Genomic DNA, 25,315 nt, shown 5'->3' with positions numbered 1-25,315 from the left:
CGATACGAACTTTTATTTTTAAATTTCGTAGTAGCCCCTTTTAAAAAAAATATCTACTAAAATTATTGCAAATCAATTTGATATAGTTAAATCTAAAATATAAAAATAACGAAGTTTTGTGGTGTAAAATTGGGTTATAGTTACGTTTTTGAAGATATTAATAAAACCTCTTTAGTCTGAAATGACGTTCTTACCTACTAATTTGTTTCCAAATTTTAAAACTAAACTTTTCCTCCCTCGCGAGGAAAAACTATAACGTAAATCCATTATTCCCGCGGGAACAATTTAAGCTATTGTCCTTTAGGCAGACCTTTACAGGCATGGAATAACATCATTGACGAGCAACTGTGATGAAAAATAAATAAACACAATTGACAAACGTTGAGATAATATGACCTTATTTTGCCTGGCTTCAATTAAAAATTTTGTTGATCATCCATAAGCAAGGACTTTTTCGCGATGTCAAAACCGTTCCATATTTTCCTCCGGGCTTGTCGCGTTTGGACTACTTTGGACTCACCGCACATTTTGCTGACGTCCGCCATCCATTGAGAACAAAAGACTACCCAACAATGTCGACCCTTACTTTTATACACTCTGTATCAGATAACGCATATGAAGCTAGAATGGACCAGCTTTTAACAATGAACCGCATTTTGTAGCCGATGTACCGTACTCACACTTCAAGGGCCATGTAAATTTAGTATAGCAGCTTCAGGAATTGTCCGAAGCGCGGAATTAATTTATGCATAGACAGATCAAAGTACGCAGATTAAGGGACTCCGTTCACGAATACTAGTGTATCATTTACATGGGAATACGAGAAAACGCTAGCTAAGAATATATTGCAAGCAATAAATATTCTGTCCTTATTTGTTATTAATGAAGTTATATATTATATTTACATGCTCTGCTTCTGATCAAAAACTGATCTGCGCTTTTCTGTGCAAACAAAGTTGACGATCAGAATTTTATAATAAATAATAAATAAATATCACGGGACAATTCACACCAATTGACCTAGTCCCAAAGTAAGCTTAGCAAAGCTTGTGTTATGGGTACTAAGCAACGGATAAATATATTATATAGATAGATACGTACTTAAATACATAGTAAACACCCAAGACCCGAGAACAAACATTCGTATTTTTCATACAAATATCTGCCCCGACACGGGAATCGAACCCGGGACCTCAAGCTTCGTAGTCAGGTTCTCTAACCACTAGGCCATCTGGTCGTCAAACGTCTGGTCGTCATAGTTGTGTAAAACGATTATTGATAGAATTATATACATTTTAATACGCATTCTACCTCTGGATTGCTACCACCGCCATACTCGTGCTCATTCGGAAGGTCCAGGAACGGTCTGACTAGTCCGAAAGATCATCCGAAAATATCGAACCTAGTCGAACTGTTCCTGGCTTATGTGTAATCGTGAGTTGAACCATTTAAAGCGCTCGGTTGCTTTATGTGATAAACGCTGCGTTAAACGCAATGCGTCTGACGCACATCTAATCTAACCAATCCACTCAATCTAATCTTGCATCAGGCGTAACTTTGTGGAGGTCCATATCAACAAACTAAAACAATAAAAGAATACTGACTGCAATAAAATATATGTAGGTCAGACAGGTCGCAGTTTTAATGATAGATTTAAAAGAGCTTGTTCCATATAGGAATGAGCATACAGACAGATAAAATTTTATCTAATCATTCATTATTAGACTCCGATTCTTATGAAATGTTACTTTATTGCGGCAAAGGGTTTCGTCTCGATGTTCTGGAATGCATGGGAATAACCTGACCATAAAAAAAACATTTTTAATACAAGCTTTTTTGCTGACTGTACTTTTTGTTGACTGTACTTGCATTGTCACCCAAACTACATTTGCATACCAAATTTCAAGTCGATGCTATTAAATTAACCGTTGAAGAGTTCCGTCCTGCGGGGACGATCCTGGCTGGACTACCAGGATTTCACTACTAGATTATTGTATTGTCACGCGATTTACTTACATAAGTATTCCAAATTTCAAGTCTTCTGGAAGTTGGTCAAATTTAACTTGCAAGATTTGATTACAGACAGACAGACAGACAATGGGGCAGGTGAAACTAAATAAAAGCTTGTAAATAATTAAGTACAACAGTATGGGTAACACTATGGGTATATTATTAATGAACAGGTAAATTTAGTATCTTCTCCCTTACTACGGCTTGGGTATAATTTCAGCAATAACAGTTAGTATTAATAAAACACGACTTAAGAATAAATAAATAAAAATCCAAGGTAGGTTCTTTTATTACGATTAAAATTTATTAAAAAGTTTGGGGGTACTTCTGTTTGAGAAAAAATGTAGGTGGGTACTTAGGGACTTACTTACAGCGACAAATTAAAACGTTTGTTAGACTAACATCAGGGCCATGTTTCTTAAAGCTTACAAGTCTAATAAATATTAGTGTTTTGTCTCGTACATCCAAGTCCACGTACGATCGCAAAGCGTACAAAAAAAAACTAAAAAAAATACAAAATGTCTGACAAACGTAAAAGCAGTGGGTATTCATTCAATAACATGCTCTTTCAGTTTTTGGATTCATTGATCCTCGTCGTGCCACATTATAATTGAAGCCTATTTGAGTGCCTTATTGTATTTTAATGAGGGCTATCGCGTATAAATTCGCCACTAGAGGCGCTAGTCTAGCGTGAGGTCTCCGAAATGTCAAATCTCATAGTTTTTGGGTGAGCTACGCGGGTTTATTTATAATTAGAATAATTTTGTGAATATTTTGCAATATCTGAAATTAGTTATGGCAAATATGCGTTCCGGGGCAATGAATGTCTGTGTTTTGAGACAGTTTTGTCTTTCGGAAATCTTTGTCCTCCCTTTTTTCCGAACAAAACGGGGACTATGCAACACTGTGGCATGCTCGATATTTTTATGGTACGGTTTTAAGGTGTATTAAATATGATTTTAATCTAAACTTTGTTTTCACGCCCGTAATAACAGACTTTGAAAGCCGTACTTAAAAACCTCACGCAACAGTGCGCCATCTAGTGAGACAAATAACGATAGCCCTCATTAACTGAAATTGCCTCAAAATAATAAAGTTCGGTATAAAATGAATGCAATTCACAATTCATTCAAAACCAACAATTGGCCGCATTACGTAGTGGGAATTGGCATAAATGCGTCATTTTCTGCCGTAGTTTGTGTACCTAGTTGGCAGGATTCTATATGCAAAACATTCAGCTTATGTAGGACTGGTAAAAAACTTGACCGCGTTCGAAAGTCGAGCAAAGATGAAAGGTCAATGTTTACGTGTCCCACGCAGAGCGCACCAAAGACTTGTTAAATAGGGCAGGCGTTACAAATTAGGCACATTAGGCAGACGAGTAGATCGCCTTATAGCAAGGTAAATGGAGGTGAGGTAACATAAAATTGATTGTATTTAATCCATTTTTGAAACCCTGTAAAAATAAACGTAAAAGATAGAATGTTGTTTGTGAAATCCAAACTGCGCATTATACATGATAATGATAAGTAACTAAGAAGACACTTTAATTAAAAGTGAACAAACGGATATGTTTAAGATAAGACGAAGATAGTAGTAGAATAGCAATTTGATTTTTTTACCCGTTTCCAACTTTTTTTTTTAAATTCCTTTTTTTTTTCGACACTTCTATAAACATCGACGACGAAAAGTGACATTTATAAATCGTTATCGAGGCGGCGATTTTGTGAAACAAGAATTATGATTATCTCCTCTTTTTTGTAGATTTTCTGTGGTTTTTCTGTTGTAAGATCTTCCTGCCTTCCTAGTAGGTATCATCCGTCATCGCTCGTTACGCTGACGCCAGTCATCGCCGACCCACAACGATTTGAAAATACCATTCATCAATTAGCCAAAGTAACGTTGTTATAAATGAACAAATGTTTGATAAAGGGCGTGTTTATTAATTTGTTTACGTTAAACAAAATCTGTTTGTGTAAGTAGGTATATTAATTTAAATTGAGAAATGTAATCGGGCTTAATATCTTAATTGTTTCTGATATAACCAGTATTTTGGCGAGTTAATACTCCAATTAAAAAAATCTTATTATGGAAGCGTAACTACGATGTTTACAATTAATAATATATAAGCTAGCTTCCGACTGAAATACTGAAATTAGGAATGGATTATTTATGAATTCATTGTTTACACTGCATTCCAAACTTAATTTAAACTATTATGCTAATGTATTTATTTAGCAATAATGATCAAAGAGCAAATGACATAATATTATTTCATAGGTTTGAGCATCTTTTTCGAACTTGTTAATCACAGCTAATCTCCATACGTTGTCTGGGGGCACGGGCAGTGTATCCGCCAAGACGCACAAAAAAGGAATAGCAAAAGATCGAAAAGAAAATGAAATAAATAATTATGTAAAACTGATTATGAAATTCAGCGGAAAAAAACTCTTTTGATAATACTATTTTATAATTAATATAATTAGACCATGGCACTGCATATTAGTTCTATTTAGGTATAATTATTAGACCACAGTTTACATGTATGAAACTAAATAAATTAACATTTCATTTCGGAAATGAAACGCTCGTATGAAAGTATTTATTATGAAATTGAAACTCATTTGTTCGCTGTTCATTGCACATAATGTGATAGTTCACAGTTTAACCTTAGACGTTTGTTTGTTCTAAAAATAACAAACGTGATTGTAATAACAGCTAGGTTACGGCCACTTGCGAGGAGCAGGAGTGCGGAGGCATAGCGCGATGTAAGGAATGGCTCCTAATAGCGCAGTTCACGTGGTCCCGGCCAATTTATTTGTGGTTAAGTGCGCACAATAAATTTCTCAAATGGCCCGTGCTTACACAGACGAAGGCTGTCAGCTATTTATTTCCTAAGTCCCGGGTATATTGTCGAATCTGCGGACGTATTGTAGACAATAGGGGCTTAGATTTGTCACGTGATGTGACAATAAAAACCGTCTATAGCGTGCTATTTGTCGCTTCAATAACTTTACTATGTCTTGTCGTAACGTTTCTTTTATAGTATACATAAACCCCTGTTTTAACGTCCGTGTCCCTGAGGTTAATGGGGAACCCAGCTTTTACTTTCAACGTCTTGAACCTTAAAATTAAGTACCTAGTCATGTCGGTTACTAAACAAAGCTCTTAGGGGCGAGAGTTCAAAGTCGCTCAATTTACATCAAAAAGTAAGGAAGCTAGTGGTTTCTACTTTCACCATAAAATTAACTGTACTTAAACATTTTACTGGCTAAAATCTCAAAATAAAGGTAAGAAACACGAAATTCTTTTTTTATTAAATAACAGAAAGAAATAATTGATATGCATCTAACGTTATGAAATACGTAGATATAATGAAGATTGGTTTTTGGAGTCTTTTTGTATTTTTTATTGTAACGTATTACTTTTACGGTCATCCCGTAAAACCCATATCGAAAATACAAACTGAAATATAGATACACAGAAAAACCAGAAACTCTTGTCCGGGTGAGTGGTTAGTTCCAATGGAATGCTGAAAGTTTCTCGATTACGGCTACAGCATAGATGTCGCTAGTGTCGCTGCTTAAATGACTAAATAAGAAACAAACAATGTGGTGCATAGGAGAAATTCGTGTCTGTACCCCTGTAAAGTGGTGGTGTAGCGGTGTATTAGCACGTGGCACGGAATGCCGAGGACCTGGGTTCGATTCCCAGCGCTGGTCTATTTTTCTGGTTTTTCTGTGTATCTATGTTTCAGTTTGTATTTTCAGTAGATATAATGCAAAATAAATGAGTGTAACAAGAAAACAAAAGTGGAATTTAGATAAAGTACGACATTGTGAGCATTCCATGGAATAGCCACAGTACGTTCTTATATTATGGGATAGCTTAAGCAATATTTTAGCATGTAACGTATTTGATCAATTTAAGCAATAGGTATTTAAGCAATAATTTTGTTTTTGCAACTTTGTACGCTAACTCAGTGGTGTTATTCTTTGCCAATTTAATTCTTATAGGTGTAGACAGAGTGCAAAAACGGAATACAGTGGCCGGTGTTAATGGCACATTTATGCATAAGCACGTTAACAAGACAACATTACAAGCCAACAAACGGGCCGTTCTGTTTTATAATGAATTCCGTTTTTAATTTCAACCCTACTTCCAAATAAATGTAACGACGCCATAACGTTCGTTAAAGCTTTTTAACAAATGCTCTTTGCTGCCGTTTGCTGTGAACCATACGTTTGGGATTAAAAGAAGAGAGAGATTTGTGAATTGTGTTTGTTGGTACTATATACTTAGTTCTAATAATATGTATTTGCTGCAATTTAACTATAATTGAATCATTTTAATAATAATAATAATAATTCTTTTATTTCTTTTCATTTTATAATTGGCCTAAAAAAAGAATGTTTATTTTTATATTTTTTTTTCATAAAATAGGCGAATTTAAGACAAATATTTGAAGGATTTTGGCCTTAGTTGCGTTTTAAATTTTTTACCCTATTTAGAAGTTACTGGAATTATGGCTAACCATAGTTGCCACGGCGTTAAAAACTACGTTTTTCGTTGCCCATCACAATAACTTAAAAAAAAACGTAGTGTCTTCTGTCACCTGGCAGTGTTAGAATTAGGCGGATTAATTATATAACGCTTATTTACGATGAAAGTCAAACAAAGGTCAAACGTTATTTTGCAAATTTACATACGATCAATTAGTATTTATTTATAAAAATGTTATAAAATGATTTAATAAACCTGTTCCTCGAAATGGTTTTGGAACATTGTAAAAAAAGTGATCAATGCCAATTAAGTAAATTTTGTTTCATTGCAGGTAAGAGATTGATTGCTGGTTTGAATTGTGGTAAGATATTTTGTTTTAACTTTTAGCGAACAAACTCGCAAATCTTGCATTGAATTGTTTTCCATAGTGCTATTTAAGATTGTATGCCTATCTTGCGTACCTAGCGTTAGTACGCTAATTAGGTACCATCGGCCAAATAAGTGGTCTATCCATTTTTAAACAAGTTCCTATCAAATGAGTATATCGCTAAAGTCGAACTTTCAAGTTGACAGACACGTCTATTGGCATTATTGTTTTATGACATGCAAAGGATTATCAACTTTAGGGTGGTAGACCACATAATTTGGCTGATGGTACCTAACTTCTTACTTAGATACATATAGATCTACATTATATGTAAACAGTTTATTGCACATAACATCAGAACCAATGCAATAGTAATTCAAAGGTTAACCTGATTGATTACTGGTGTAGTCGATCTAGAAATAGCCTCAAATAAAATAACATAGGGATGAAAGGATCTTTAAGCGGGTACAAATTAAATATCACCAGACAGGACGCCAAGTAAATAAACAAAATTGTAATACATATAAATACCCCAGAAGTCTCGTGAACTGTCCAAAAATAACCAATCTAGCTAAAACGCGAGGAAAGGCTAGTTTAATTAAAGTATTCGGTAGATTAATATTGATGGGATTGACAAATACATGAAAGTTGGGTATTTATTTATTTTTATTTTACTGAAAAATTTAGCATTGAATCGACGTAATTTTAACACAAAGATTGAAAAGTATTGTTACCATTAGGGAAGGCTAAACGCCAGAATAAACTGATTTCGTTTTTTTTTTTATGACAGCTTAAAGCAAAATACCACCAAGGGGACTTAGTGATAGCGTGAGCTAACACACACTTCATTCTACTCGTGACCACGGCCACTGCAATGTTGCCGAAACGTCGAGGTAAATATTACTTGTGTGTGTTATGGTGTGATAAGTCCCGTTGGTGGTATTTTGACTATGAGCTTAAAGCAACATCAAAGATCAAAGCTGCTTTTAGTTTTACAGACCGCTGAATATATGCCACATTAAATAGTATTACAAAAAAAAAACAATTATAATATGAATATAAAAAACGTAACCATACAACAAAGTTTGTTGCACGTTTTTTGTTGAACAAACAAGTAAAAATGACAATAGTCTTCTTTAGCGACAAATTAATATTTAAATTTCTTGCGACGTTTTTAATTGTGTCCAAAAACGCAATGCAATGCAAAAATATTGTGTTACATACACAATATTTTTGCATTATTCTGGGAAAAACGGCTTGCAGCACGGACTAAAGCTCGTTATTAAGGACTGTTCAATTTACTAAGCGGACAGTAAAAAAAGCGGCCAAGTGCGAGTCGGACTCGCCCATGAAGGGTTCCGTAGCAGCAAGTAACATAATATTAAAGTTTCCTTTACTTTACGATTTATGACGTATTAAAAAAAACCGGCTAAGAGCGTGTCGGACACGCCCAAAATAGGATTCCGTAGCCATTACGAAAAAATTAAGTAATATTTTTCTAAGGATTTCGTATTTTATACGGAATCTTCCAAGTTTAGGTATATTTTATACCTTAGGCTGCTATTTAAGAGTAAAACTATTAATAATTCTCAAGCAAACTTATCCGTTATAGTTTTCCTTGAAAGTTTGATATACTTACTACCATCCTGAATTTTTTAAATTTTTTCCACCCACCTGTTTAGATTTTAGAGGAGGGGGGGGGGGGGGCGCTCGATTTTAATGAAAATTTGCACTTTAAGTAGCCTTGCAACCATCTAGAGAAAAAATGACAATTACAATGTTCACGACCCCGAAGTATAAGTAGGTTTAAGCATGTCCGCTTAGTAAATTGAACAGTCCTTAGTCGTTACCCTTCGTGTCTTCATTTTGTTCAAGCTACGTATACGTTTCGATTTTATTCAAATGTAACGAATACAATAAGCAAATTACAAAATTCATCGCGGAAAATTTCCTTTTAGGACTAAATGCGATTGCCTAGATGATTTATTAACCTTAGCCATCAGCTGTATTTAAAGAAAACTAGCCTTTGTTTAGGGTATTTTTATTTAAACTCCTATACTACATTTGTACTATATTTTGTACCCGTTATCACAATAAATATATTATGATTATGATTATGATTAAAAACTTAAAGATATTTTCCCTTCCCTTCACTTTTCCAGTCTAGAACTTGTTTTGTTTAGGAGATCACATTTACATCGAAACGGGATAAGATTAAGAGGCACATGGAGACATGGTCCTCGGTTATAGAGACAGAATCATCTGAAGAATGGGCTGCATTAAAATAGACTTATTCATACAAATTACTACATATTTTATGTACATCTCGTATTTATTTTCCAGTATATTTTTTCATGAAAGTAAATAGGTATACTCTCCATCAAAACGGGATTCTTGCAAATGTATCTCAATTTTTAATTGAGTTACATTTCTCAACAATTTACGGCAAAACAAACTTGTGATATTCAACAACTAGCATTAGTTAGTACCTGTTCAAAGTTCATACATAAATAAGTCCCAAGGGGCTATTAAGTATGGTTGCAAATTGTTGTTGAAAGGCGATTCAATGCGGTACCTAATGCGGTGCGGTTTGAAGGTACCTATTTCATTTTAGGTACTCATTATCTTTGCATTTTCGGGTTACCTAAATGTAAGGTTAGCGGTTGAAAGGAATGACAAATAGGTACTTTACATGCACAAATAATAATGCTAGGTCCGAACTAAGGAGCTCTAGTAAATTTTATTATTCTCCTCAATTTATCGATTGAGACTACCGCCTGCCGCAGATTTCCTAAGCAAATAACGAGGAACTTCCTAATTGAATCACTTCATTGTTATCTAATTTTATAGCATTCATTAATTAGAAGAAGTTAGGAGCCATTACGGTCCGCGACACTTTGAAATTTGCTCTTGGTTAAAAAGTAATATGCGAGCTACTTTGGGGTCCCTAATTGGAAATAAACTATGCGTGAAAAACATTAGCTGAATAGTTTTGTAGTTTGAAAGTGGCATATATTACTGTTTCTTGTAAACTAGGGTGGATTTAATTACTTACATAATAATATTTGATTAATTAATGATTTTAGCGTTAGAATATAAAAAATAAAAAAAATTAAAATCCATTTATTTCATGTTTCTTAGACACATATGTTGTTAGTTTGACTTAATCTAAGTGTTAGTGATACATATATTATATTAAATTAATCCTAAATAGGGAGTTCACCACATTATGACACTAGTGGGGACATGTAGTTTCCCACAATGTGTCATATAGGCACAGTCCAGCCTGCCCGCGATCATTGACAGGACGCGGTTGGGGCTGGCGCGCACCCGGCGCACCAGGGATGCAGCGCGTTTGCGCAATGCCGCGTAAAAACAATCGACGCGTGCCTCCGCGAACATCCCTGATGCGCTACAGAAGCGAGGCAGCCCCATCAACACCCGGAACGCATTGTTGTACTGGACCCTGAGGGCCCCGTAGGCCCGCTGCGTATACTGTGCCCACAAGCTGCATGTATATAGAGAGGTACAATAAGCTCGAAACAATGTAACTTTCACCTCCCTCGAGCAACGAGCAAACCTGCGCGCGATCATATTTGCCCGCACCGCCAGGGCCCTCCGTTCCCTCTCAATGTCCATATTATCTTTGAGATCGGCCGCAACCACATGACCTAGATATTTAAAATGTTCTACCCTGTCGAGAGGGGGTACCATTTAAGTAAATGTGTGGAACCTCGACTGTCCGATTGCGCCCGGCCCTCAAAGACCATATATTGGCTCTTGCATGCGTTATATATCAGACCATGACTGGCTGCGTAGGTTTCACAAACCCCAAGCAGCTTGCGCAGACCACAGACCGACGCACTCAGCAGAACCATGTCGTCTGCATAACTTAAATTATTTACACATACTTGGTCTATATGGCATCCTACACGGGTTCCGCTGAGCTCCTCGATGAGCGCATTCACATACAAGTTGAAGAGTGTGGGAGAGCTCAATCCCCCCTGTCTCACCCCACACTCCAACCTGTACGAGTCCGACAGTGCGTCCGCCCATCTAACGCTGTTGACCTGGTTTCCATACCAATATCTAAATATATTTACTGTTTCATGAGGGACACTTGTAGCTTCTAGTTTTTTCCACAGTAAGTCATAGGAAACCAGGTCAAAAGCTTTAGACAGGTCCAGGAAACAGGCATAAACGGGAGTGTTCCTGTTAGTGTAATATTTAACAGTATGCTTAAGACACAATATTGCCGCTTCTGTAGATAGACCCCGTCTGAAACCGAACTGATTTCCATGTAGTTGTATGTAACTATTAAGCTGTGAATTAAGCATACTGTCAAATACTTTAGCTATGATCGTAGCCAATGATATGGGCCTGTAGTTATTATGATCTGATAGGTCTCCGGTCTTATTCTTAATCACTGGCACGACAATCGTTCGCATAAAACTACTAGGCAAGTATGTATGCCTCATACACAAGGTGTAAAACATTGCCAGCACTTCGGATATGTGGGGACCAGCATTTTGGAGGTGCTCGATACTGAGACCATCATGCCCCGGGGATTTACCCCTAGACATCGACCTTATAGCACTATGCACCTGCTCAGCAGTAAACCCTGGCCCCAGGCCTTGAATGCAAGTCTCCATCCCAAACCTCTGCATCTGCGACGAACCCAGAGGAGACTTAATAAAGAAATGATCCTTAAAGATGTTGGCAACGCTCTTAGAGTCGCTAACTCCATCGACACCCACCGGGCGGCCTGCCATAGGCTTCATCTTGTTCGTAGTCTTCCAAAAAGCGCGAAAATCCCCATTTGAATGCTGAGAGGCAATAACCTCCATTTGCAATTGATGTTGGTGGTCCTGGCACCATTTAAGACGTGATTTGAAGATTTTACGACTCCTCCGCATCTCCTCAAAATGAATTCCACTATCTGGCCTCCCTAACCTTGTCCATAGTTGAAACCTCTGTCTGGCCACCCTGTGAGCGTCCCTTACATGCCTATTCCAGCCTACTATCCGTTTTTTACTTTTATGTTTGCCACCTCCTTGACTGGCAGACGCCGCCGCCCTTAGTGCACAGATAACATCATCATACAGGACGTCAATTATATATCTATGTCTAGGTTCGTGACAGTATGTATCCGCGCAACTCATCAATTCTGACGGAAGACTAATCGAACTTAACCTTTGATCACATTCTTCCCTAAACTGGGTCACTTGTTCCGCCGTTCTTGTCCCCCATAATACATTTTTATTAGGTACCTGGATGTGATTTTTAATTCTAGGTGTTATTATATTAAGGTCACATTCCAAAATAATAGGGAAGTGATCAGACCAAGTAACACAATTATTTACATACACATTATGCACAAGAGGGTACCGCCGACTGTGTGAGTACAAAGTGATCTAGCCAGCGTCGACATAGGTGTGCCTCACTCATAAAAGTGTAGGTCTCCGACCCAATTCCTAGCTCATTTACGTCAATACAACACCACGTTTGTTCATTACAGTAGTTCATCAGTTCATTAAAAAACAGTTCATTGGGATGAGCATTGAAATCGCCCATTATATACACTGTTTCTATGCTATACTCGTCAATGATCGCACTCACCGCACCGAGGCAATCCGTTAATTCTGGTAGGTTGTCTCTGCAGTCTGTAGGCATATATACACTCACCACAATAATAGGTCGATCGTTAGTCACTATCTTAATGGCACACACACGAGGGTTATCGCACCGCACCACAGACACACTTTGAAACGCCGCACTCCTCCACAGCAGGCCCACGCCACCGTACGGCCGCCCGCGCAGCATGCCAGCCGACATGTCCACCGCCGAGGTCCCCGTTGCACTAAATTTGTCATCAATCATGCTCAAATATGGAATATCATCCGGCAACAACCACGTCTCCTGCAGAGCCACTATGTCACACGTCAGGCAAAGTTTCTTAACAGTGTCTATTGAGCGTTTTACGTTCTTACAATTGAAGCTCGCAAACTTATATATCATGACTATTCATTATTTTTTTTTGCCGTTTTCAGAGTTAGTTCCGATCGTGTGTGTTTTCCTGAAGTGAATAAATCTCCGGAATATTATCCCTTGTGGCCAGTTATTTACATCTAAAAATATAGGTAGTTTACTGGGACAAACGAAAAACTTATAAGCTTTATGGCCTGTAGGTCTTTTCATATTTATCTTTTCAAGAGACACAGTTTCCTGTGTTTTTTCCAATATATATTTCGCTATGTCATGCTCTTGTGTGTCTATGTGTATATTAGTTATAAACATAGGGATTTTCCGCTCCGCCGCCTTAAATAAAGTATTGGATTCATTTGCAGCACCAATTTGACCTCTATAACGATAGTTCACTTTCTTTTTCTTATAAACTACCGTTTCAAATTCGCCTTCATCCTTACTTAAGTTCGTAAGTGGTTGCTGATCTACACTATTCGCTAAAATGTTGGCGTTCAACGAAGCACACTCCGGTTCGATCAGCTGATCGTCGCGCTGACTCATCTCGCCCGCCGCTGTGACCTCGTCCGGTACGATTATTTCTTTACAATGCGCGGTAGGATTACTACCCGACATTACCATTGACCTATATTGGATACTTTCGTTATTGCGAATTAAAGATAATGTATCATCTTTCATCGCACCAGCGGTACCATTTCCCGTAGAGTTATGAGTATGAGATAATCCCACCGGACCACTATCCATATCCATACACCAGGCGCCTCGTCTGTTATTTACGGTACACAAAGATAGACGCGTTGGTGTAGCTATTCTCTTCAAGTTAGACACCTCGATCTTCAAATCTTCGACATCCTTGGCTGTGGCATATATCATTTTTACTTCATTTATATCTGCTTGAAGTCTCACTAAGTCCTTAAGTAGTTTTGTGCAGTCGAGGTGGTCAAAAGTGACTGGTGGTAACTTTTCTAATTGCCGTGCCACAAAAATTGGTATAACATCAGGATCTGTAATTTTGAACAGCTGTATAATATCGTTGATATCACGTTGGGCTTTTCCATCCCTTTTACGTTGTATATTACGTTTATTCGTTGGCAGTGATTCAAATAATAACGTCTTCGAATTTTGAATTTCGATACTCGTGAACGACGTCGTACACAACCGCACAAGAGTTTCCTCGTCAATCACAGAAATTTTATTCTGAACATATGATAACAGTTCATCGATGATGATATTGCAAGTGTTACATTTAATCGCGTTCGTCATATTATTATTTTATTTTACTTTTATTTACCGGCGCTCACGCACCAAAACCGTACCGACAACCATGCGTTACCGCTGCGCGCATGACATGAATATGAATATACATACATAATAGGTACATTTTTTTGCCCCAACAGATCAGAGAACATAATTTGGATCAAATTGAATGTATGTGGGTTTACCGTTCGTTCAGTTTTAGGGTTCAACTCGACTGTTACAAAAACGACTTTTCATCATCAGGATATGTTAGAAGTTTTAACGGCCAGATTCATTTTTTGTTGCAAATAGTTCTAATTGTTTTTCTTTTACTAAATTTTTGTGATGATCGACTGCAACTTTTTAAAGCAAACACATCCAAGTATCCTTAATGCATCGCTCACTGAGATTATAGATGTTAAAAATGCTATATTAAGAAACTTCCAATAAACGTATTTGCTTTTAACGGGCTTTATTCAATTCAAGTTAAAATGTTAATATCACTAGATAACTTTATTTTCGTGATTTAAGTTAGTTAGATAGTTTTTGACAGAAATTATTTCACATTTTCGAAAGTAGAATTATACAATCCTAAAATGAATTCCTGGATGGGTAGTTACACAAATGGCTTTGACAACAAATGTGGCGAGAACAAGATCGTCGACAAAATCACAGCAAACAAAGTAGAAACAATAAACAAACCGGACCGGATTTCCAGGATCTATATTTATTCTTGATATTTTTTATTTCCTTTTGTAGAATATAAAATATAATACAAATATTTGATTCAATAAATATGTGTGTGTAGAGATATACGAAATAGGCATACGACGATAACGTCTCAATTTAAATACCTATGATTTGGCAAAAAATACTGGGTTTTTGTATTATTTTTGAAGTTGCTAGCTAATTTAAGCTAAATGTTTTATTTGTATCTAAAAAATTACGTATCAAATCAGAATTGTTATTTTTTAAGAAAGGGACACAAATCCGTGTATTGATCAAGTTATTTCCTTTATTATCAAAGTCTATATAGCATAACATATTCATAACTACATGCAGAACTGAAATTCTACATAAAAAACATTGCTATCGTTTGGTATTTTTCATCAAAAATATGACAGTTGCTAAGAAAGTTGAGCCTTATTTAACTTACGTTTTTTTTTGTAGTACCTACTCTACTATGTACTACTAGTAATCTCTTGACTGCAATCCGTCACTACTGCTTTTAATTTTGCTACTGTTTCATGGCTGTCCTCATTGCAAGATCTCCAATGAAATTATACAAATGCTAATGAAAGTCGGCTCGCTCGGGGAGATTAGCGTCCTCGCTATGAATTGGGTCTATTTTAGGGTTAATTTCACCCTAATTTTAGACTTTGTCTACTCAAGGCTTAGTTTTGTTTTCCTGTTGTTTATCAGGGTGTATCTGCGAATTTCTGACAGGATTTGCTTCAGAACTTTGTCTTGATTCCATTCGGTAGTTTGGTACCTAAACTAAAACTTGATATGAACTTAAAAAATGGTAAACTTTAAATAATTAAAACAGATAACCTCGACTAACATTTACTACTTAACTTTGGGAAAAATCGAATGATTTTACTAATTACAATAGTCAATAAGTTACTTAAAAAAAGAGGGATGGACGGATTGAAGGAAAATAATCGTATTATCATAAGCGGACTTACAAAACATGTCCCCGATAAACAGGTTTAATAAATACAGAAGGGATTACAATCTCTGGCGCTTTAATCATAATATGTATTGTATGTATTCCGGACACCGTCCCCTGTGTTAATGAAACTCTTCCTTTGTTTCCAGCTATATCTGGCCATTGTTATCATACTATATAGCAGATGCTTAATTATCTTAGCATTTTCACACCCTTCTCGGTTGATACAAAGCTAATAAGATTAACAGATTCGCTGTAACATTTTTTTTTCGTTTCATTTCAATGCAATGCGTAGGTAATTTGCTTCCTTACAGTGATCACTGAAAATTTACATTTGATTTTCTGTGACAAAACGAAGTTGGTTTTCACAAATTTTAGAAACAAACGAGCCGTAGTTATTATTTTTAAAAGTATCAGTCTTATTTATTTATTTAATATAAATTCGGCCATGAAACTCGGACGTAGGTACATAGTAATTGAAATAAAATACACGAGTCAATCACGTATTCGTAGAGGAGATAGACCGTATTCTCGACCACGAATACTCCTCTTGGTAGGTATGCGGCAAACCGTATGCCCAACGTGTTCATATTTTTCTCGACGCGTTTATGTTTTATATTCCCATTACAAATGCGAGTGACCCGTTGATTTAAATTTATATTAGCCGTCCACCCTAGCTTTGCACAGGTGTGATCATTGTTTTTTTTTTTCAAATATATTTTGTCTTACCTTTTCTTTACAATTACAAACAGTGGAGCAGTGTGGGTGTAGCTTGTTCTGAAGTGATCCGCTTACCTTCTGTAATCGATTTGTTTTCTTGGTAAAAATATTCTTATTCGGCTCATGTTTATTTATTAAAAAGAGTAGGAATTATTTTAAAACTATGTTTTCTTCCTGAAACGGGAAGGAATCAAAGGGGTAACCTCTAAGGAGTTGCATCAGCATGCCTGAATGCATAATTCGTTTTGATCGGCTATTACTCGCTAACTTGTTAAAGTTGTGATTATTTTTCCTTCTAAATTTAGCACTTTACAGCCTTTCCCTAAATCGGAAAATGGTCCTAGCAAACTTATAATGCTTTTAAAAGACCTATCTAACGATGTCCCACACTAGACCTAATAGGTTAAGATGAGTTTTTTTTATCCCAAATTAGGTAGGTACAGTCACCAAGACTAATATCTGACACAACTACTTGTCACTTCTGTGACACAACAAAGTGGACATAAATGTCTGATACGACTCTGTTTCTAGGGCCGGTACAGGACGTGTCAGATAATTTTGCACACCGCTGTGCCAATATTAATGGAGTTGACTGTACCAGATAATTTTATTTTTCAATATATTATTTTACCTCTTTCAACCGTAATCAAACTAAAACATTACTTACTGCCGTATTAATGAAGAATTATAAATGTTATTATTTATGATGCATTTATATCAGAAGGTGTCAATTATTTCCTGACCATTGTGATAAAAATTACATTATTGGTCTTGTATCGGTTTTTTACCCCGGCGTTTCAACCATATTAATCGTAGAAGCCTTTCAGTAACGCCTGATAATACTGTGTTTTTTATTGTTATGCGAATGAGTTAAACGTACGTACGTATTAAAAATAAAAAACAATACGAAGTTCATTTTAGCTATTAGAATTCTATTTATACGAGTAGATATTTGTTGACATGTCACATTGGTTGCAATTAAATTTAGCATGGACATACCTAGTTTGAAACCTGTAAACCTTTTATTTCTTTCTTTCTAAAGGACATAATAGTTTATATCCTTGAAAATTGTCCAGTTTCCGCGGGATACCGACTGATAAACGCATTCTGCGCAGACGGAGCCGCAGGTAACAGCTAGTATTAAACAAATAAACTGGTTATGACTGTAAAATAAAAACAAATATAAATTAAAATAACAAGGTGAATCATTCAATATTGTGTGTCCTTTAGTGCGCAAGTTCAACTCACACTTGGCCAATTTTTTATAGAGTAACAAATGAAGGCTTTTTTAAACGATTGGTATAATTTTTGCTATTAGGTATACTCACAAGGTGGTGAACTAACAGCTACTGTTATACACAAATATAAATTAATTAGAGCCAACAAAGGGCGTCCGAGCGTGGCTAATGAAGAAGGACGTCTTGTTTAATTACCTTTTGTAATTTTTCTCCTAAGCTGGTCGACGTAAGTATAAATTAATTTTCTTTCAGTCCGTCCATGAACGCCATTATGAAGCCCTAAGTGAACTCTCTTGTGTTCAATATAATGTGCTGTGCAAGCAGTCGCCTAATTTAAATTTTGACGACATAATTTGCATATCAGCCAAGAGCATTCTCAAAAATCTCAAATAAAATAAATAAATGAGGATTGCACCTACTATTTTGCGTATACATTATCGGTACTAACATGCTAGCATCGGAAATGGTTCAGTATTGTCGCAACGACCTATGACCTACTAGATACTATTATCAACGGCGGAAATTCGGTCATTCAATGCATCGCTACTGTTTAACGCGGCTTACACAAATGGAATCTCAACACACGGCAAATGGAGATTATTATACCACCTTAATCCACTTTAGTCGTCACACACCACCGTCGTGTTTCGCCATATGGCGAAAGATAGAAAATAGAATGTAGCAGACTGCTCGCAGCGCGTCGCCCGCATCTTTGCCCTCGTCGTTAAAGAGTTCGCGGCAGAAACTTTTCCAATATTTTTTTCATCACGTTTGTCAACTTCGTGGAGGTATCACGTCGACAAACAAACAATATTTCCCTAGCTGACGCGAGTTTTTCGAACTCATTACCATTCGGGAGCGTGTCGCGAACAATTTATTGGCTCCTGGAACTTGACACGGAATTCTCTGAGAGTTAATCTTTTCCAAAACTAGTCCAATTGTGCCCGCGCTCTGTCTTCGTTAGCAGCACATCGCTTTTCATTAGCCACATGTTGACAGACCAACTTTTGTCCGCACGTCTGACACTGTAGTTCAAGAAATTTCTTTCTAGCTAACTTCTTGCCGGGCGTTTCTTCGGCGTACATTGGTGCTTTTAACGTGTAGCCTCCTTGTAATACTAAGTTCCGTCTGCAACGACTGTGCTCCAAAAATCTGAGAAAATGTGTATTTCATTGAAGTCACTATTTCATCCATCGTAACGTCGGACCAATTTGCAGTTTAGTCGGTCAACTGTCCACTCGCAGGCTTGCCGAGTAAGTGCCCACCATTTGTAGAACGTTAGATATCTTTACAATGTAGGTCATGATTTACTGGACGGTTCTTATCGAGGAATATAATTCGTATTAGTAATCTACTTTGTTACTGCACTTTTAGCACAATGACCCCAATAAGTATTAAACGAGGTGATACTCATGATAGAGAATGGTTTACTTTTTAATTTAATAGCATGCGCTATTCATAATTATTTATGATAATATGTATGTCCAGTCCATTAGTCGCACCGATAAACATAATAGGGCAATGATATCATGACGTACGTTTTTAATTTTGCGCATTAATTTAGTTCAAAGGCTATATTCACTTATCTCATTAAGGCGAAAGGTTCAACTAATTTTAGTAGGTAGGTAACGCCACCACTTTAATGTATTCGATTTTTACTACCAACTGTGACGTACGATATCTGATAACTTATATTAAAGTATATTTCCAACGAGCTCTTTTAATATAGGAACATCGACTCGGCACCCGCTGGTGTTACAGACACTTTTCATAGAAAATAAAACTCGACTCGCGTTAATCCACAAGGATGCCGCTGGAACCCCGCGTTTATAGTTCTCAATCTTCTTTTGGAGCGCTGAGCAAATCTGCGGGGACCGAAAGTCGGAGCCAATGCTCCATGCTCGTAGAACAAATTGCTGGAAAAGACATCTTTAGCCACAAGACCTTTTACACTTTTCCAATGTTACTGAACTGTTTCGGCGCGTGATGTCAACTAGGTACTATTTACAGTGAACTACTTGTTCATAGTGTAAATTAAATATGTTACTGTAACTACTAAATATATCTACATAATATTTCAAAAGTCTCGTCTTACTCGTAGTGCACCTTTATGATAATGATACCCAAAATACATGTCTACCAAAATCTCTAACCCCAGTGGTTTAGCTTGTGTTTTGTCTATCAGTTAACCACGTTACCTTTTACAATTATAGATTGTTATAATTTAATAATTAGGAATTAAACGAACTTACCTTGTGAAGTTCAATTCCAATTATGCGAGGGTTTCAACCGAAGACGATTATAATTTACAGTGCAGCTCGTGAGATGGTGCTATCTTCCTCACACATTTAGAGCTATAAAACTAAAAAAATAAAGCTTCATTTCCGGTTCCGCTCCCCACCACTGCGCGCTAGCAACTCTGCGCCCGCGTCGTCTAGCCTCATTTTTCAGAGCAATTTTTGTGTTATATTCGGGTTACAAATATTTTTTATTATTTTTTATTGTATGGGATGGGAGGGATGGGACGACCTAATCGTCTTCGGTTGAACCCTCGCATAATTGGAATTGAACTTCACAAGGTAAGTTCGTTTAATTCCTAATTATCCTTCGGGTTTCAACCGAAGACGATTATAATATTACAGTGCAGATGTTCAGAGCCCAGTAATGTTAGCCAAGGCCGTTAATAAGAAAATAATAAAAATATATTTCAAGGTAGAAGAGTAAATCTATCTAACTACCTAACAATAGGGTACTTGTATTACTCGTATATTGTTGATTTGATTCTCATATGTACAGCCTAAGGTTTTTTTTTTTTTTTTTTTTTTACCAATAGGTGTAACCTTGTATTTATTGTATCTACCTTTATTAATGTTTAAAAGAAAGATTAAAATAGTATTCTTACATGGCAATGCTTGATTGCCGCAGCCCAAAAAACGTTTTCATTATTATTCGTTTTTCGACTCCTATGCGTTAGCTAGCATAGCACTTATAGAATATACTTAACTCCAGCCAGGAGTCTTGCGAACCACATATAAAGACTGTGGGCAGTGGTATCGATACCAATATCTTAGTACCTTTTTAACCCAATGTGCCAGGGTGCCAGGGTTTAGACAACCAACTTTTACTTATTATGTGTATATGATATTTTTTTAGTCCTAACAAAAAAAAGGATATTCCTCGGAGCGATCGCGTAACTAGTTAATCTTTGATCTAGTTTTAATTATGTACGTCTGCACATCCAGTAACGTGCAGCACGACTACTGGGGATTTTATGGATGTTAGGTAATCTCATTAACAGTTAATGAGCCCCAGACCTAAAGGTTTTAATAAAATATCTTATTTTAATCACAATATCGTTTTTATGTATTGATATATTTTCTATTTTGATTGAACGATTTGCCTGTATTCTTTCGGCAGAGCACGGCAATAGCTAAGGTTTTATAAAACAAATTTGATAAGGTCACATTTTTGTACGGATGTTATATTGATATTGGTTCAATAGATGTATTACATCTGGTTTGGAGGAAAAAACCTCCAAACTCTTCATAAATCGAGTGATATTCGTAGATACATCTATAGATCTACAAGGCAGACCTAAGAGTGTTTAAACTGTCGAAGCTATCGCTTTATTCAATTTTTAAAGTTAAACAAGTAACTTGTTAGCTATTTAAATTAAATTTTTACAGAAGTGCCACAAGGCTGGGTTCATTTAAAGTTGTAATTGCAAAAGGGGCCATTACTACATCTAAGGACGCTTGTGGTATCTAGATTATCAATGTCCTAATACTTTGGTTGCCATTGCCACCAGGACTGACTCGCAGGAAGTAGGTAGGTGGCATTTTCTGTAAGGAGAAAAAAGATTTAACAGGTCCAAAAAAACAAATTATGGATGACCGGTAAAAGCGGTATTTTACCATTAAGAGGTTTTCCGTGATGTCTAAAATGATTTTTCTATCATTCGCGTTATAACTAAGGTTTCGCGTATATATGAACCAGTCACTGTATATCACACAAGATATCTTATAAGACGCAAACCAAAATGTTTCTAATGTTCACACCACTATAATCCGTTAAATTTTAATAATTTATGTTATTAATTCGGTGTAAATGTAATATATGTAGTAGTGGTGTTATCAATTGTTAACTAACAGAACATCATCATCTTTTTTAAGTCTCTCGAAATTTTTAGGCCATAAAACACGGTACTTAGTTGACTCGAGTGTGTTATATGACAAGAAAAACAAATGAGTCCCTGTATGGTTACCGTTGGTGCTTTTTGGTTCCCACATGCATTACCACACCACACCCAAGGGTGTTGGGTGCTTCATGAAAGCGTATGTGGTAAGTAATTCGGTTTACGAATTGGGCAGCATGAGGTTATGTTATCTCGCCGCCATACAAAATATCAATTTAAATAATGATCAATATTCATTTGTTAGTTGTTATTTTCAGTACAGCATCAGTGCTAAAAACTATAACTTACTGTACATCCAGTCGTAGCTGACAGCGGAGCATGCGGAACTTTGAAACGCTAAGAATTCTGCAAAACAACTTCTAAGCATGAATGCGTCTCGATTGTTAATCAGTTTTTTATTAGTTTGAAAGAAAAATAAAATAATAAAAACCATGTTTGTGGTATTGCATATACACACACAGAGTTTGCAAAATGAAAAGTTGCGAGCTGAACCAGGTTGCCAACGTTAGGTACGTTGCGAAAAAACAGTAACGGTAAGGTCTTACTTTGTGCTAATACTGGTAATTTCTTTAATTCATTGCTGGTAGTAATTAAGTTGGCAAAATAGTCTACAATGAATAAATGAATAGTTCTCAGATATCTAGTAAATCAGACATACCTAAATTAAGTGCTCAAGCGCTGGTTTAAGTATGTTTGTGAGTACAAACCTTTCTTTCACATAAGTCGTACTCTGTTTCTGCATTTTTATTTTTATAAATATGTTTACATACATTTAAAGATTAGTTTTGCTATAAAATAGCTGTGCTGTAATAGCTTAAGCGTTGTACAATAGTCACCCATGATAAAATATTTATTATCCTCTACAGATTTCTAAGTTCTTGTCAATTTAGTGTAAATCAGTGTTTGACTTAAGCATTGTGAGAATTGATAAGACGAATTTTTCGTCACATGGGCGACCACAGACTCACTAATGCTCCGGTATGTATCATCAATATCCGGGTTCCTCGTCACACACCAGCAGGTCAGCGAGAACGCTCTGACCGGTGACGGTGGAGATTGCTTGCTGACCGGGTATTTGCTGCCGACCCGGGCTAGTAGGTGTATGATTGAGTGTTAGGTTGATACACCTTGTATCCTTCTGGATTCAATTCTATTTAGGTAGGACAGAAACTAGAGTTGGTACCAATTATAGGGTAAGATAAATTCAGTTTTTAATTATAGAATATCAATTAATTATTGTTATTAATTATTAATTAATTTAGAATTATATTATTTAGATATCAATTATTTCAGCTTTGGGTTGAGTATTAAAAGTTCTGTTTTGTGATCCAAAACCAAGATAACTTAATCGTTTGTGAATCTGCATCACTCATCGTAAAAGTAAAAGTAAGTAAAAGTGAGGCCGGTTACAGCTACCTGCGGCGACTTCTCGTCCAGTGGCGACTCGTTCCTCAGCGGCTCCTCCGTTTTTGGCGCTGGTCCGGCGGGCGGCGGCGGCTCGGCGCGGTAGTCCCACGGCGGTCGACGGCAGGGGCGCCCGACACTCAGTCGTTGCTGGTATGCGCGGCGGCGCCCCCCCAGAGTTTAGAGCACCTCGAGATCTTTTTACAGTAGGTGGCTTGTATAATGCAATAATAATTTATTAAGACGAAGATTGACCTGATTAGTAGGTTTAAGCATACTTACATCATCTACGCTCTTTACTTGCGTGCAGTATTGGAGTATTGTTGCACATGTTATATATGCGATTTACGCGGAGCAACAAGGACTCGCACTATAAAGGAGTATTGTTGTATCTATATGCTATGTATATATGGTTCCTCTACGCGATTTACGCGGAGCAACAAGACACACTATAAAAGTGGAGTATTGTTGTACCAATATGTTATGTACCTCTATATGGTTCCTCAGACGCGATTTACGCGGAGCAACAAAGACACACACTATAAAAGTGGAGTATTGTTGTACCAATATGTTATGTACCTCTATATGGTTCCTCAGACGCGATTTACGCGGAGCAACAAGGACTCGCACTATAAAAGTGGAGTATTATTGTACATGTCATGTATTTATGAGTTTTCGACGCGATTTACGCGGAGTAACAAAAAGGCTACCACTATTAAAGCGGGGTAACAAGATATCGACACTGCTGACAGGTACACTATTAAAATGAATTGTATGTACATACGTACATAATTTATTATATGTCAAGCGTCCTCGACACGATGTACGTGGAGTAACAGGACTTCTATACTACGTATTAAAGTGGATTGTCGATATGTACAATTAAGGAATTTTAACAGAGTCTCAACACTTTAAAGTGAAGCAATATATGCATTTATTATCCTTAACGCCACTTGTGTACAGTACCAAGACCGAGACATTATTAGAGTGAAATGTAGGTAGGACTTTAGTTAATCTTTAACAATATTCAAGTCATGTAAAAAAATAGAAAAGGTTTGTGATACTTGTGTCGTGATTCAACACTATTTAAATGAAGAGTATAAATATCATCAGTATATTCATTTGAATTTGGGACGTACGTTACGTAGTTTAAAATATTAATAATTACATCATAATTTTATCGGTCTGATCAAGACGGTCAAAATATGCGGGTAGGTGTATTTTATCATCACCTAATTTCTGTCCGCAGCTGTATTCCAGTACAATTTTAGTGCTGTTTTTAATACAAATAGTAATAATGATTATTTTACCTGACTCGCTAGCATCATAAGGATCACGTTCCCATCTAGTGTTGTAACTATTACCTGTCGTCACTTTCTAATGATTTTGAACAACGTGGTTTTTCCAATGATTTCTGCACTTTTTTCACTTAATATTATCATAGCCAATAACTCTTGGCATAAGCTTTCCCATTTATGGAGCACCGGGAGGTGTGATTCCGATAACACAAAAACACGTAATGAGGCTAGACGACGCGGGCGCAGAGTTGCTAGCGCGCAGTGGTGGGGAGCGGAACCGGAAATGAAGCTTTATTTTTTTAGTTTTATAGCTCTAAATGTGTGAGGAAGATAGCACCATCTCACGAGCTGCACTGTAATATTATAATCGTCTTCGGTTGAAACCCGAAGGATAATACATGTATTGGCTTAGTCTAAATGCATTAGACTGAATGTGATGCTACAATATCTAAGGTATGCAGCCGCAAAGAAATTTATTGAATGAAATGGGCAACAGCTGTCCGCGACATTTAGCTCGCGGCATTTTCATTGATTACTAGAGAATAAAGTGTAATGTAATATGAATTAACATTTTGGTGTAATGTAAAATATAATGCATTTTTCCCTTGGTTATAAATTATTATAATCGTGTACAAATCAACTAAGAAATTCAGGCTTTCATGCTGTGCGTGAAGTTATACACACATGGGC

General features: G+C 36.6%; 2 protein-coding genes and 1 pseudogene across 9 annotated transcripts in view; 1 reads left to right on the top strand and 2 right to left on the bottom strand.

Moving 5' to 3' along the window:
- The window catches only part of LpR1 (Lipophorin receptor 1), a 239,890-nt gene that overhangs the window by 136,083 nt on the left and 78,492 nt on the right, over nt 1-25,315 (top strand). The window lies entirely within an intron of this gene.
- Nucleotides 9,988-12,975, bottom strand: LOC141437889 (uncharacterized; annotated as a pseudogene).
- Nucleotides 12,908-14,147, bottom strand: LOC141437894 (uncharacterized). Its single transcript, XM_074101456.1, has one exon. It carries the CDS (start codon nt 14,123-14,125, stop codon nt 12,908-12,910), a length of 1,218 nt encoding a protein of 405 aa, XP_073957557.1. The 5' UTR covers nt 14,126-14,147.

Source organism: Choristoneura fumiferana, chromosome 18, assembly GCF_025370935.1.
Source record: "Choristoneura fumiferana chromosome 18, NRCan_CFum_1, whole genome shotgun sequence".
Lineage (NCBI taxonomy): Eukaryota > Metazoa > Arthropoda > Insecta > Lepidoptera > Tortricidae > Choristoneura > Choristoneura fumiferana.
Note: the sequence above shows the minus strand (reverse complement) of the source record. Positions and strands in the feature narration are given on the sequence as shown.